This window comes from Capsella rubella, unplaced genomic scaffold, assembly GCF_000375325.1.
Source record: "Capsella rubella cultivar Monte Gargano unplaced genomic scaffold, Caprub1_0 scaffold_2, whole genome shotgun sequence".
Classification (NCBI taxonomy): Eukaryota; Viridiplantae; Streptophyta; class Magnoliopsida; order Brassicales; family Brassicaceae; genus Capsella; species Capsella rubella.
The window spans coordinates 13,372,260-13,387,195 of NW_006238922.1; the positions used below are offsets into that span (position 1 = coordinate 13,372,260).

A 14,936-nucleotide genomic window follows, 5' to 3' on the forward strand; every position below is an offset into this window, starting at 1 on the left:
ACCTGTCTCTATCCTCTGTTCTTGTACTTTGGCTTCTTCTCTCTTTGGTCCCCTTCCTGTTCTAGTTTCTCCTCCTCCTCCTTCTGCTCCTACTACTCACTTTAAAAAACAGAGCATTTCCGGGTATATTTCTAAATCAAATTCCATAATTGAGAAAAAGTGAACATCTGTCTTGAAAGTTACATCTATGCTACTACTACTACTAGGGTATGCTTAGTTGCAACTAATGATTTGTAAAGCAGCGCACAAAGCTAGTTTTGTGGGTTAAAGACAAAAACTTTCGCAGAGTTCCCCAAATGGGTTTAGGTTTGTGTGATTCGTATGGGATGTACCCAGCACAAACGGACCAGTTAGATTTCTGGTCAGAGAGAGAGAGGCTCGGTCTTCCATAGTTTTAAACTACTTCTTCTTCTTTTACAACATCATTAACTATTTAACCCCCTTACAAGTTACACCAATCACCATCGTCCACATATATAAAAATAATTAAAAAACATAACATGGTCGTTATAGAAAGAAGATAGTGGTTACCATTACCAAACCAACCAAAGAAATTTGTGGCCCCTATCAAAAAGCATTGTAGTCAAGAGAGAGAGATCTACACTAGCCTAGTAATCCTGAAGGGAAAAACTTTTAAAAAAAAAGCCTAGGAGATCCAATCATATAGGCTTCACAATCACGTGACCAGCACAGAAGACACGTGACTCTGTTAGTACACACACACTAGTAATACTGTTGTATATACGGGCATCCTCCTATCGATTTTGTCGTAAACCCACGTGACAAGATTTTTTTTATAAACATTGAGATATTAATTTCTTATGTAAAGCCTTTTGCCAACAAAATCGAAAAAAAATATATTATACCTGTATTGTATACAAAATAAATAAGCGACCCGACATATTCACTTTAAAATTCTGTTTTACATGATTGGGTTGATGGACCATATGGTTCATTCACTGAATTAGAGTTCGTAACGATACAAACAAAAAAAAAATAACAATTTTATTATTACCAAAATAAAAACAAAACAAATAAAAATGGAAAATTGGGCATTCTAAACTAGAGACGAACTGATGGAACAAAAAGCCCACTAGAGGCCCGATAACACCAAACGATGAGAGCAAACTTTGTTCATACAGTAAAAGACCTCTCATCTCATCGATTTGGCTACCAAACCCGAAGCGGTAAGCAGAGAAAGAGCTAGTGACAAGTGTGTTTGGTCATCATGTAGTTTCGGAGGATGTTTTCTCTAAGAATACAGAGTGAGATCAATGAGTGAACTACTACTACATTACACTAAAGATAAAGACGGTGTATGAAATTACCAAGGGTGTTGGTGTTGGTGTTGGCAGAGAGTAAGTGATCGATGTTATCAATACGCCTTTGAATAGATTTGAGGACAAGATTCAGCGATGAGACTCTTTGTTTGACGCTTGTGATTCTCGACGCGTGTTGTACTATCAACGGCAATGGAGCGTTTTCCAGCAATTGATCTAGCTCTGTTTTTTTATTCAAACCACAACACACTTTTTTAAAAAAAAAATTCAATCTTGAGAAATTTTGAAGAATCAATATATTCAATATGGATTATATATGATTGCTTGATTTCTCAGACATCTTTGTTAGATCAATGAATGGGCTAAGCAATTGAAAAAGTTTGTACCTTGGACTAAGCGATCGAGCGAACCGGAGAGTTTGTCTTGGCTATTGAGCGTATCAAGAGCTTTAGAGTCCAAGTCTTTAATCACGGACTCCAGCATCGCTGATAAGCCTCGAGCCATTGCTTCTCCGCCACCGTCTTCTTCTGCGGCCGTCGATTGACCCGAGCTAGTCGTCGCTTCAGCTGAATCGCGGCGGTCCGATTCTGATCGCTGCTCCATTTCCCGGCGTGTTTTTTTAATTTGGTTTTGGATGGCTCTTTTCTTTTCCAAGGGAAATAAAAAGACCAATATGACGAAAATATCCCTGAGATGTTTACTTATTTTCAATTAAGAATTTTATTATTTAGGGTTTTCATTACGTAGTTTTTTCTACTAGTATATATAAGGACGCCATCGTTTCTCTGATTCGATCGAGAGAGCAAGCACAAGATGAGAGCCAAGGTTTGATTTTTATCCTTTCTTTTTAAACCATTTGGTACTTTACTGTATTCGTCGTTGCCTTGAGGGATTGATCAGTCTGCTGCTAGAATTTATGTTGATCTTTGGGTATGTTAGAAATTTGTAATTTGCTCTGTATCGTAGTCACTGGCGAGAGACTGGATCCTTGGATAGACAGAACCAACTGTGTCAGATCAAATTGTTAGGGTTGTGATTTGCACTCATGGAAGAAACTGTTGAGATATTATTCATGTTCGGTTTTTGTTGAATTTGCGATTTCATTTTCTGGAAATATATGTATGAGACTTTGGTTTGTAACAGATGAATTTTGGTCTTTATCATTTGGTAGTCTTTAATAAATGGTTTTCTGTTAACTTCATATTTGCAGTGGAAGAAGAAACGCATGAGGAGGCTTAAGAGGAAGAGACGAAAGATGAGACAGCGATCTAAGTAGTACTCGTCTTCCTAGACATCGCTCTCACTCTTGTTTCTTGCTTCTCTCAAACATTCTTCTTTTTTTCTGTTTCCTTCTAAGTTTCAAGACATTTTTGTTTTAAGATTTTAATGAGAGAATTATTTCAGACTTTGCTGCTTCGTCAACATCGCTTACTGCTGTTTATATATATTTATCCCACTGAAGATTTTGGGATTCCCACTATGAAGCTTTTGCTGTTTAATCAGTTACATGGTTCTTGTTGATCTATAATATGTGGTTATAAAACTGAAGCTTACATGAATCCTCGTCGTGCACATAAAAATGATAAGAACAGTGAAAAAAATTGTATACTAAAGCTTTTATATATGACTAAAAAAAGCCTCATGGTATTCCTCTTCTTCTCCTACCCATCAATCTAAATTGAACTGCATCACAATCCTATCTACTGCATTCTGTCCCACAACCTTGCGCAAACGCAGCTCCTCGAGAACTTCTTTGGCCAGCTCCAGTTCATTCTCATGAGCTATCCCTTCAACGATTATCGCATACGTTGTCTCATTCGGCATTCGCTTCTTCCCTACCATCATCTCAAACACCTCCAATGCCAAATCTGTCCTCCTTGTCTTGCACAACCCTAGAATCATCGCGTTAAAGTTATCTACTGAAGGTTTATAATTCTCACTCTCCTCCATTATCGACAGAATCTCCATAGCTCCTGTATACATCCCTTCCAGACATAGCCCTCTGATCAGAGACGAGTAGGTGTGCGAATCAGGATCAAACCCGCACCTAGTCATCTCATACAAGAGCTGAAACGCTGCAAAGGTGTTACCTTTCCTGCAAAGACTCGTGATTACGCTCTTGTAGAAATCATGCGTACAGCATTTCTGCTTGTTGCTTAAGCTCTGTATTATGTAGAAAGCTTCCTGCACCTTGTTGTTATGCTCACATAAAGCACCTATGGCGTTGTACGTTCCTTCGTTGGGTTTACAACGACGGTAGATCATCTCATCTAGACATTTCACCACAAGATCAACTTTTCCTTCTTTGCACAGACGGGAGATCACCGGGTTATAGCTGGTGGCAGTGACTCTAAACTGATGATTTCCTTTACTCATCTCCTTCAAAACCTCCATTGCCTGCTCTGTTCTTCCATGAAAAGCTAACGAATTGATCAGTATGTTATAGGTAACCACTGAAGGAGCTCGATCTCCACCGTCCATCTCAGCCAAGAGCGAATTTGCTTCCTCCCACCTCCCATCACAGCACAAACACCTCAGCAAGATGTTATAGCTGACAACATTTGCCTTAAACCCTTTGGCAGGTAACTCCCTAAACAGCTTCATCGCATCATCTGTTCGCCCTTCCTTACAGAAACCAGTCAAGAGCACGTTATAGCTGACCAAATTGGGCTCACCGCCTTTGGCAATGATCTCATCTAAGAGCTTGACAGCTTCGTCGGTTCCTCGTTCTTTATAGGCAGCCTCAAGCAAGAAGGAATAAGTAAAAGCATTAGGAGCTAAACCTCTCTGCATCAACTTTTCAACAAACTGCAAGCTTTGGTTTAAGCTACCGAGCATACAAAGACCACGAACCAAGGCATTGTAAGTGACGGTATTGGAAGGATAACCGTGATCCTCCATTTTCTCAACGAGCTGCATCGCGTAACCAACGTTACCTCGCTTACAAAGCTGATTAACCAGATAAGTGTAAGCAGAGGCATCGGGAATAATCCCGGAGCTAACCATTAGCTCAATGACACGAATGGCTTTCTTCAATCTATTGGCTTTGCAGAGATCGTACAAGAGCTGAGTAGAATGAGCTACATTGGGTTTATGGCCTTCCGTGACTAAACATTCGAGGTGAGACAAGGAATCGCTCAAACTAGGCTCGTCGCGTCTAGGGTCATCAGAACCCAAATCTGGTTTCCAGCTGGATCCGCTAATGGTAAAGGCGGAGTCTTTAGGGGATAACGTAATCTGGGTGGAAGCTAAAACCCTAGCGACACCTTTATTGACGGAGGAGAAGTGGAGTAAACCGGCGGGGATGTGGGAAACAAACCCAAGGGCTTTTCTCGGCGAAGATTCCGGTGATGGATGCGCCGCCATGGATAAGACTGAGTTTAATAGAGTCGACATGGCTTGCTTTATAATCGGACAGCAATCAGAAACCTCAAGGAGATGGATAATACTAGTTTACACTTCACATAGAGAAACCAAACCAGGTGAAGGGGCAAGGATCATTATCTACTTTTCCACTCTAATCTGAAATCAAACTTGGTCCCAAGGCATAATAATACTTTGCTGCTTCTTCCCTTTCTTCTTCTTAGTTCATGCTTCTATTTCTTTTCTTTCCTTTTTCACATCCGAAAGGTTCCTCTTTTCCTCCGCCTCTGTTATCCACACGCGTCTAAACCTGCGCGTGGATACAACGCTCTTTTCCCAAACTCAGTGAAGATTGAAGAAGAACAAATGAAATTGATTACCAAAAGTATAATAATAAACTCAAAATGTTTATTTGTTAAAACATAAAGAGAGACAAATAAAGGAACGAGAATAATCAAAAACATTTAAAAAAAAAGGTTTCAAAACACAAAAGATATCAACTAAACAAAAGACAGAAAACACACAAATGCTCTTCTTCATCGGCTAAAAAAAAGAGTTCTGCAAAGCTAAAGACTTTTTTCTCTGTACAGAGACCAAACTTCTTCTCTGTTGCTTTTACCTATAAGACACAAAAACAGTCTTGTCCATTTGAAGCACATATCCTCTCTCTCTCTCTCTCTCTCAATGATGCAAATAGACTCTTACTTTTCCTTCTCGCGGCATCTGCATGATCTTATGCTTCATATACAGACTAACCGATACAGAATCTTCATTTTGCTGCTTCAATCTTTGACACTATCAGCCTAAGACTGGCTCCGTTTTCTGGCTTCCGAGCATAGACCGTTTCAGAAACTCCATGAGTATTCTCTTCTGCTGCTCATCAATGTGTGGGAAACTTGAACGTAGAAGCTCAATTGGCATTTCGCGGACAATGGCTTGAGCAGCTGCCTCAGATATCTCAGTAGCAAAATGCGGTGGCAATTGTGAATTCAAACTCTGCATGATGCTATCGTATTTGCTTACGCAGTACTTCATCAACAGATTAAAGAACTCGTTAAAGGACGCACGCCATAGAGCCATGCCTGCGTTGTTGAAATTATTTGCCCTAATAAGCTCCGAAGCTCTGTCTAATGCTGATTTCAGTATCGTGGAAGCCCCATCTCCAACAGGACTGCCTAAGGGACGGAGCGGTGGCTGCTCAGAAGAACAAGACACTGCTGCTAGACACACGCTTACCGATCCTAACTCCATGTCGTGGATGCACAAGTTTATAACTTTTGCAAGCTTGTTTGTGGTTTTGACGATATCAAGGTCAGATGAGAGGACTCCAAACAGTGACCTTAAATGACGGAAAATGGCCATGCAAACTATCCGCATTAGGTCGCTGCCAGGGAAAATAAGCTCAAGATACCTTGTAAGTAGCTTCCGACCCTTTGGAAGAGAGATAATCCTTAGAAAGAGAAAATCATCATGAGACCGGCTCTGTCCATTCTTGGCAAGGGGATCAGCAAGCTGTAGTGAATCCGCGAGGCTATCCAGCAAAGATTGCCGTCTTTGTTTCAACTGGTGACCTCTGTCCGGGAGTTGGTTAAACTCTAAGTAACGATCTATATCATCAACTTCAAGGAGGAGACAAAGACCATCCTCAATGTACACTCTAGCTGCAAGCATTGGTTCTTGATCAAGGGGCTTATTGGTAGCTTTGTGCTCCGCATTACCAAATTTAGTTGAATTTGGAGGGTCCATTTCAAGAAGTGGACGAGGCCTGCGGATCGAAGAGAAAGGAACCCTACCAAGAGCATCAACCTGAAGAAAAGCATGGGGCTCATTGTTTGTCCGTGCACGCTGCTGAAGGTCCCTCAAATGATTTGGACAAAAATGATGTTTCAGTTGTGCACCAGCAGATTTCTTAGCAAGACAGGCTTGGTGATAGTAATCATCAACGTAAGGATCATTGCTGTGTGTAGCAACAAGCTGCATTCTCAGTATATTCTCTATCTCATCAGCTGACATATATTTAGACCGGAACGGAGGCCACCCACTATATCTCCTCTGAACGCCACCATCAAAGCCTTGTTGGTGAAAACGCATGTTCTGTCTGTTCCCATGACCTGATCCTGGTCTTGCTTCCCTCGGATCACCAAGCCCAAGCATTCCATCGTAATTTCCAGAGGATGATGATCGAGAGAGATGGGAATTAATTAACTGAGGCTGCCCTCCTGTCATATGCCCAAGAGGAGGCTGCATTGGATGTGGTAACCTATTCTGAGAGCCCTGCATCTGTGAAGGCATCAAACCGTTTGGATGAGGCGGCTGTTGTAGCATCGTATTATTCATGATACCAGAACTATCCCCAGGATGCATATTCTGACGATTCATCCATTGAGCTGGAGGGTGATTATTCAGAGGAAGAGCAGGTCGAAACTGAGACATGTTTCCAGCATGCTGCGTTGATCCATGATGCATGCCAGGCAACTGCGGCTGCAAAGCTGGAAAAGGAGAGAAGTTTGGGGATCCCATTTGAGGCCCACCAGAATGATATGGTATATTAGGGTGTCCTAACCGCTGATCTGGTGATATGCTGCCTGGAGGAGGGTATGAAACAAAAGATGACTTTGGGACATGAATTGGTTCACTAGAAAACTGTTGTTGATTATGGTCTTGGTGCAGTTGACGTTGTGGTTCCGGGTACAATGTTGATCTGTCATGGTTTCTCTGGTCAACAAGGTCCAGAGATGAAAAAGGCTGTGCTGACCACACCTTGTCATCTTTAATGGCATCAGAGTCCAGTATTTTCCGGCCGTACCAATTTGGCAACTCCTCCCCATGGGTCCACTCAGCAGCTAAAGAATCTGAGAAAAAATCATTGAAATGTTAATCCAAAAACTAAAACCTTGCTTGCAAGACAGATGGAAAACCATGGAAATGTAAGAAACAGGGATAAGTAGATCAAAGATATGAATAAAGAGAAATGGAATTAAAAATAAGCTCACTCTAAATCAAAAAAAAAAATTGACAGGCATAGATTTGAGATATACAAAACTATAATCTCCTAAACTAAGTACAAGGAGAACTAAGAAAACCTATAATATGAAGTACAGTACATTGTATATTAAATAAATGTGAATACACAAATTAAATTGATCAAGTATTCTTTTCACATGGGATTGAAGACAACATTTGTGCAGATAGGAACTCACTCTGCATAGATCGCTTATCATTGATTTGCCCCATATTTCTATATACATCAGGCTCCCTATTCAACTGTAACAGCAAAGGTAAAATTTCTCAGTTCACAAGCTTCTTCAAAGCAATCTTACCATTTCAAAATAAAATGATACAGAAACTTGAAGTAGAAATTGCACATGTGATACTGTGATCACTTATCATATGTATTAAAGCTAACTAACCTTTGAAAAAGTACTAGCAAGATCATCAACGTCAGACAGAGATCTAGAATTATCAACCTGTAAAAATTGGGGAGAAGGTATGTCACTCCAACTAGATAGACCCAGAAAATAAAACCTAAGAAAAGCTTTGTCTCTGTAGTGTTCATCTGCTTCCATACAAAGAGTGATGCTAGCTAAGAGGAATAAGGTGAGATTTACCTCTTCCTTATCAAATGAAAAGTCTTCTGCTATTCCAGTGAAAGACAATATCTCATCTTCCTCTTCCAATCCACCCAGCTCAACCTCCTCGACAACATCGTTCCCAAAAAAGGCATACTGAGATGCATCAAACATTGTATTACCTGCACAAGAAGAAACCTTGAGTTATAAAAAGCCAGAAGTAAGGACGAAAACTAGGAGACTCTGATGCAAGATTGATAAAACGAATGCACAACAAGCTAAAACGCTATAATGTGAAACTTTCTTCCAGAAATTTCTCTATCAGAAAGAATCTCAAAAGGTGTAACATATAGTTCCACCCAGAAAGAAAGTGGAGAATGTTGACGATTGAAATAGCAAACCATCCTTAATCTTCTTCCTCTTTGCATAAGTACAAACAAGGCATTGAAACCAAGGGGAAATAAAAGAGGAACGAGGTCTAACGATCAACTAAGAAGCAAATCCAACTACTACGGATTTGAAGAAACTAAATCAAACTAGATCCAGATTCAAACAAACAAAGATAAATCTTGAGAAGAACAAATCGAATTCAAAAGAGAAGAATCCGAACAGAATCGAGTAAAAAGAGAGAGAAAGACCTGCGGGATTATCTCCAAATTTCTTAAGATCCTCGGTTACGGGAGGCTGATTCATACTGCTCCCAATTCCGAAAGCGTCCATAATCGGTAACAAGGAACCAACTAAGCTACAAAACTGAAAAAAGAAAGAAAAAAAAAAACGAGAAGAATCAGATTGTGAAAACAAGGATTTTCTCGGAGAGAATCGATCCCTAAGCGATACGCTACCTAAATACCAGAAAATTCTCAAAATCGGGACTCCCAAGACGCTTCGTAAATGGATTCACGATCGAATACGGTCAGAGCAACGAGGTGCCGAGTAAGAAACAACAATACATATCGGCTCCCGTGACGGAAGCAGAGAAACAGATACGGAGGAGGAGGAGAAGATGAAAAAGCAGCGGCAGAACCCTAGAGAGAAGATATAGCGACTCCTTAATTTTTTTAGTTTTTTTAATTTTTATGATTGATTTGATCCAAACACATTATTGGTTTTCCTATATATTTATTAAAAAAATGATCAGTCTTCAATATCAGAAAAATATTAAGAGAAGAATATTTTTCCAAAAAAATTAAGAAACTACTCACCAAATAAACTGTAAATTATGGAGTCTAAAAGACATTGATAATAATCTTCAATTATTTGTTTGATGTATTGTTTTAATGAATTAAAAATTATTAACAAAAACTATTTTATTTTTGTTGTTTGTCATCTGAAAGAAATATCTAGTATGCTGCTTTCGCTTTCATATGTCCTTCTAGTCTTATATTCAACACCACTTGCAAAAATCCATAGGTCTTCTCTGCATTGTGATTGCTCTTGATCCATATGACCTTTCTGTTGAGTTGGATAGAACCTATTTTGTGGCTAGGATGTTGATTTTAATTGTGAATGTCGATAACTATTTGTTTTCCTTATGTGCAGGCAACTTTGGTGATGTTATATAGTTAAAAGTTAACTTCTGCAAAGCCCATTGAAGACATATGCATGGGTTGTTAACAGTGCATATAAGACTCCCTAGTTCACGATCCTGCTTTGTCTTATTCTGATATAGACTCTTACGGCGTGCCAGTTTCAAGAAACGTTAGCCAAATATGGCTAAATGGGCTTGGGTATCAAATTGCCAAGTTTGCATGTGGGTTCTGCTATTGTTGTTGCTCCTTACAGACTAGTGTCTGTCCATTGTAATAGTACTAAGTTATAGTAAACACTGTAATCTCCTCTTTGGGTCCAGCTGGAAGACGTAGAAGGTCATCTTCCTAGTTCCTACTCTAGTTCTCCAAGCCCAAGTAAGGTATGGCTTGTTGCAGACCCCTTTGGTTTCAGCTAAAGAAATAAAGAGATACCTTGTTTAGCTATGTGTTTGCGTTCTACTTTGTGTGAGCATATAGGCTCCTAGGAGGATTTAAACGCTGCAGTCCGAAGAGGTAATACTGTTCAACTAACTATCACTGTAGGAACATATGGGGGTCTAGGAACGCTTAGTTTTGCCCATTCCCCTGCAGGAACACTTAGCTTATCTCATCCCTTTGATTTGCTTCTTTGTTAGTTCTAAAAACATCGGGTGAAACCTTCAATATTAGGCTGTGTCTTTTGGCTAGGTATCTTTATGCCATTTGTGTCATGTGGTGCTTGCCTGGTCCCTAGCTATATTATTGATATCACAACTTTCCTATCAGTGGCAAACATTGAAACACATTATAAAACCGTAATGTCGTTGTTATCTTCAATCTATTAGTTCACGAGCTTGTGATGAACTGGATTATAATTTAAGTAGAAAATCTCGTATCCAATGTTTTGCTTTAAAATCTGATATAAAAGGGAAAGAAGAAGAATGTATCTTGTGGGATGGTGCTATGCGTAGGCCTTGGAGAGGACGCAGCACCAACAGTAACAGCAAAAGCTCACGGCCACTTGGCAGGAGCTAATAATTGTACATCTGCAATCTCCATTAAAAGAAGAAAAAAGTTTGCAAGTGACCAAAATGAGACTCATTTACTCTGTTTGGATCGTACGAATGTGACTGATCGGTCCAGTCAAGGTAGGGACTTGAAGTAGGCTCATGTGGTGATAGATTTGTGTAAGTTACTTTTTAAGAAGAACACATAACCTGTTGTCTAATCTCTACTTTTGATTAAAACTGATTAACCAATTCTTGATTTGGTGAAAGTGAATCAGTGAACTGACAACAACAACAACCACCACCATATTTGTCTTTGTCTGTTTGCTGGGAGTTAATGTGGTTCATGATCTGATGGTAACAGGTCAGTACATTTAAATTCAAATTTCGATGAATTACTCTCCTCGTATTCATATACATTTATAATAATATATCGTATTTTTTTTTGTCTGAACGAATTAAAAGTGGAGGTGGGATCAATTCATTATGCATTTCAGCAGAAGATGAGATTGAAAGCAGCAGTAGTGGGAATCATGCAATCTACACATTCGTTCAATCTTTTAGTATTTTTTATTTTTATTTTTTTAATTTGAACAAAAATAAAAAAGAATGGGAAGGGACCACACTAGTGTCCATAAGCACAACCACACATGACACCAAGTTAAAGTCTTTTGCAGAACCTCTTCTCTTGTCTCCTAATGGGGCAACGATTTTTTAAAAAATAAGAAAAGAAAATCTAGAAGTTGTGTTGTGTAATGTGTATATATAAGGGCATGAAAGTTAAGTTTCGATGATGATACGGCTAAGTAAGGTATTTTTTGAAGAGCAAGAAAGAGTGATGGCCCAACACATCTTTAATTGGTATCGGGACCTCTCAAACCCAACTCTTTTTCTCAGGCATTATTCTTATGCATCTATCTATCTATATATCATAGTTTACCAATAAAAAATCACACGTAATAATTGTCATTTACATCCGGTATTTGAAAAGGATATTACACCAATAATACATCCATATGTAAATGTTGAAAGCCATAGTGGATCGAGAGAAGAGATTCTTCAATATATAGCTAAGCAAAATAAGAAAAGATCTTTAATTAGATCGCAAATTCTTACTCTCCATGATTTAACTTATGATGAGTTTCAATCCATATTGTACTTTAGTTACCAGCTTCCCGTTAAGATGTTTTTGGTGCATATGATAAATGTATAATACGTTAGGTCACGAGCTTCTCATGTATGGACCATAGTACATGTGATATGTATGCACTAGTAAGCCCCAACAATTAATGATACACATGTCTATAATGGGAAGCTTTACACATCCACTGAAGCCTCTTTTTGAATTGTTGTAAGATCTAGGTGTGTGAGATGATTGATGTTTGGAACAAAAGCATAATTAAAGTCGCAGTTATCAAAAACTTTGATACACGAACAATTACGTACGTATATTATTAACAGATCAGAAAGATATATATGATGAATATTGGTATATATAATTCAAAAAAGCATGAATTCTTTCTTCACAACAAAATAAAATTTTATATATAGTGGTTCCTTTAAGGAAAGATGAAGTTTCTAGGTAAGGCACCCTTTAAGATTCTTACATTGGTTATGGATTTTTCTTTTGAAATGTTGATATCACATGAATAACACCAACACCAACTTTAAGTTGAATGAGATTAATAAGAAGAAAAGAGAAAAGAAAAAAAAAGGAAAGAGAACCAAAGTTATAGTTTAAAGAGAAAAGAAAAGGATACCACACACCAAAGTCAAGGTGCAATGTCACTTGCTCTTCAATCAAAGAGGAAACTACAAGTTAAGATTTCAATTTTTCTTGTCAACATATAAACCAAAGTCAAGGTGCAATGTCACATGCCCCCTTATTCAATCAAAGAGGAAACTACAATTTGAGATTTAATGTTTTCTTGCCTAGAAAAAGACTTCATGTTGTAAATAGTACTTCTGAAGTCATGATCATGGTTAATATATGTCGTTAATGTAGGTCGCCTCATATATTGAAGAAAGAACCAAGCACGTATCTAAGTAGTAGTGCACCATGGCAACTCTTTTACTTTTCAAAATCTACTCTCTCTTCTTTTTTTAATTGGACTTTATAACACTAATTAAGATGGTGGAAACGTGAAACCTTTTAAAAGACAAAGGCATATATATTAGTTTTAACTTTTTCTTGTGGTGTAGGAAAGATTCAAAGAACAAAATTAAGAAAGCACCCAAAAAAATTGTAAAGAAGAAGAAGAAGAAAAATAGAGTAAAAGGGACATAAATTAAAGTAGGAATTAATTCTTGTGTGATACTTTTCTATCTGATATATCATCTTCACAAGAACCTGTCTCCATCTCTCTTTTCTTCACCTTTCTTTTATGGATACTTCAATCTTTATTTAAATTAAATTGGGTGATAAATTGAACCAATCCAATTGATTCAGGTTTATAAGAGCCAAACTTTATAAATCTTTTTAGTTTTCCATATTATCACAGTACTTTTATTCATTATTTTATTGAACTCTAATACTATAATATCACATTATTTTTAACTTTCAAATACATATGTCTGTAAAAAACTTATATATAAATAACATAAACACATGAAAAAAGTATAATTTATTTACTGAGGCAAAAAATATATAAAAGGTTTTTATTATACAATAAAACCTCTATAAATTAATACTCGATAAATTAATAATCTCTATAAATTAATAAATTTCTTTGGTCCCAAGTTGGAACCAGTGTAATTTTAGACATATTTCGATAAATTAATAAGATAATATTTTTTTTGAAAATCCTTTGTAAATATATGGTCCCAATAATATTATAAATTAATAATTAGGTAAAATTTTCAAAATATATGTATATATAGACACATTAGTTTTTGTTAGAGTTTATTTCTAATATTTTACTATGTCAAAAATTGTTAGCATTCTCTTTCAAGACATAATAATTATTATTTTTTTGTAATTGATTATATAAATACTAATTATCATGATTAAATTTCATTTTTAAATATTTTTCTGAAAAAAACTTTCAAATTAGGAAAATCTCTCTATATCGATAAATTAATACCTCTATAAATTAATAGATTTTCATGGTCCCAACATTATTAATTTATAGAGGTTTTACCGTAGTTAGTTACTTACTATAGATTTTTATTTTTCTTTGGTTGATGATAATATTGAAGATACAAAAAAAGAAAAAAAAAAAAGGTCAAAGGGTCAAACAGAAGTAGCCAGGATGTTTCACCACGTGGCATCACATGGCGCCAAATTAGTACGAAATAAAAGGAAAATAATAAATATATTTAGGAAAAGAGGAAAAAATTAAGTAAAGATTTTTTACCCATTTTTAACGGACCGTACAATAGACAATATTGTGGGTCCCGCAAGTACAAACATTGTTCGCCACGCTGGAGTGCTGACATGGCAATACGCATGAACGTTTTTACACGCGTCGAGTTTTGATTGTATTTATCTTCAAAACAACATTAACTTCCTTCTTTTTTTTACGGTGGTAAAATTAACCAATCCACACTATCTAATTGGTACTGTGATCATTACAAGTTACATAAAAAAAAAGAAAAAAAAAAAAACCGAATCCGTTACTCTCCTAATAATAATTCTATGACCAAAAAAAAGTAACAAAGAAACGACTCAATAACTTTTCCGCCAATTTCGGTATACAAGTTACCCATTCGTAAGAATAATAAACTGAAAAATATATACACTGTGTTTCAATATTTTCCACTATAACCGATGCAATTGAAACAAGATTTTAATTCAATCAAATTCAAAGCATTAGGTAAGTAAAATCACCAAAGAAAAGGTTAATTTTTATTATAATAATTATATAATTCAATTTGAGAAAACGTGTTAAGCAAATGAGCAAAAATGTTACCAAAAAAAAAATCAAGATAAATAAATATAGTCAAAACTAACATATGTGTATATATCAAAACCTTAAGAAAAATGGTAAATTAATAAAATCCCTGTGAATAAAAAAAAAAAGGAGATTTGAAAAATTGAATACTTTTCCAAAGTCATGGCTTTTTTATTTTTATTTTGGGAGATAAGAAGTAGTATTTGTTTATCACTTTAGCCTTAAATTTCTCTTCACGTTCGTCGTATCGATGTGTATAAATAGGAAACAACCATTTGGTTGAGGTTCGTTTCGATTTGGTCTTTCCTCTCTC

General features: G+C 36.9%; 3 protein-coding genes across 5 annotated transcripts; all 3 read right to left on the minus strand.

Moving 5' to 3' along the window:
• Positions 1-885: 885 nt before the first annotated feature.
• Positions 886-2,099, minus strand: LOC17894611. Of its 2 annotated transcripts, XM_023787811.1 has the most exons (3): positions 1,667-2,099; positions 1,329-1,502; positions 886-1,252 (listed from the first exon to the last, which is right to left on the minus strand). In XM_023787811.1, the coding sequence occupies exons 1-3, from the start codon at positions 1,881-1,883 to the stop codon at positions 1,227-1,229; spliced, it is 417 nt and encodes a 138-aa protein (XP_023643579.1). In that variant the 5' UTR covers positions 1,884-2,099; the 3' UTR covers positions 886-1,226. The 2 variants fall into 2 exon arrangements, with proteins under 2 accessions (XP_023643579.1, XP_023643578.1); XM_023787810.1 differs by having other exon boundaries at positions 886-1,502.
• Positions 2,100-2,647: 548 nt separating this feature from the next.
• On the minus strand, positions 2,648-4,932 carry LOC111831968 (pentatricopeptide repeat-containing protein At1g79080, chloroplastic). Its single transcript, XM_023787809.1, has one exon. It carries the CDS (start codon positions 4,674-4,676, stop codon positions 2,949-2,951), a length of 1,728 nt encoding a protein of 575 aa, XP_023643577.1. The 5' UTR covers positions 4,677-4,932; the 3' UTR covers positions 2,648-2,948.
• A 188-nt stretch (positions 4,933-5,120) lies between these two features.
• LOC17895041 (protein PAT1 homolog 1) lies at positions 5,121-9,275 on the minus strand. 2 transcript variants are annotated; one of them, XM_023787808.1, is made up of 6 exons: positions 9,066-9,275; positions 8,851-8,965; positions 8,252-8,394; positions 8,054-8,110; positions 7,844-7,907; positions 5,121-7,495 (listed from the first exon to the last, which is right to left on the minus strand). In XM_023787808.1, the coding sequence occupies exons 2-6, from the start codon at positions 8,930-8,932 to the stop codon at positions 5,442-5,444; spliced, it is 2,400 nt and encodes a 799-aa protein (XP_023643576.1). In that variant the 5' UTR covers positions 8,933-8,965; positions 9,066-9,275; the 3' UTR covers positions 5,121-5,441. The 2 variants fall into 2 exon arrangements, with proteins under 2 accessions (XP_023643576.1, XP_023643575.1); XM_023787807.1 differs by having other exon boundaries at positions 9,058-9,275.
• Positions 9,276-14,936: the final 5,661 nt, after the last annotated feature.

Bases quoted from the DNA above. Each gene is read 5' to 3' on its own strand.
- LOC17894611 (XM_023787810.1), bottom strand. From the start codon at position 1,883: ATGGAGCAGCGATCAGAATCGGACCGCCGCGATTCAGCTGAAGCGACG. The intron at 1,503-1,666 runs GTACAAACTTTT...ATAAAAAAACAG, and splicing joins GCTCGATCGCTTAGTCCAAG to AGCTAGATCAATTGCTGGAA.
- LOC17895041 (XM_023787808.1), bottom strand. From the start codon at position 8,932: ATGGACGCTTTCGGAATTGGGAGCAGTATGAATCAGCCTCCCGTAACC. The intron at 8,395-8,850 runs GTCTTTCTCTCT...CTTCTTGTGCAG, and splicing joins ATTTGGAGATAATCCCGCAG to GTAATACAATGTTTGATGCA. The intron at 8,111-8,251 runs GTAAATCTCACC...CAATTTTTACAG, and splicing joins TTTCATTTGATAAGGAAGAG to GTTGATAATTCTAGATCTCT.
- LOC111831968 (XM_023787809.1), bottom strand. From the start codon at position 4,676: ATGTCGACTCTATTAAACTCAGTCTTATCCATGGCGGCGCATCCATCA.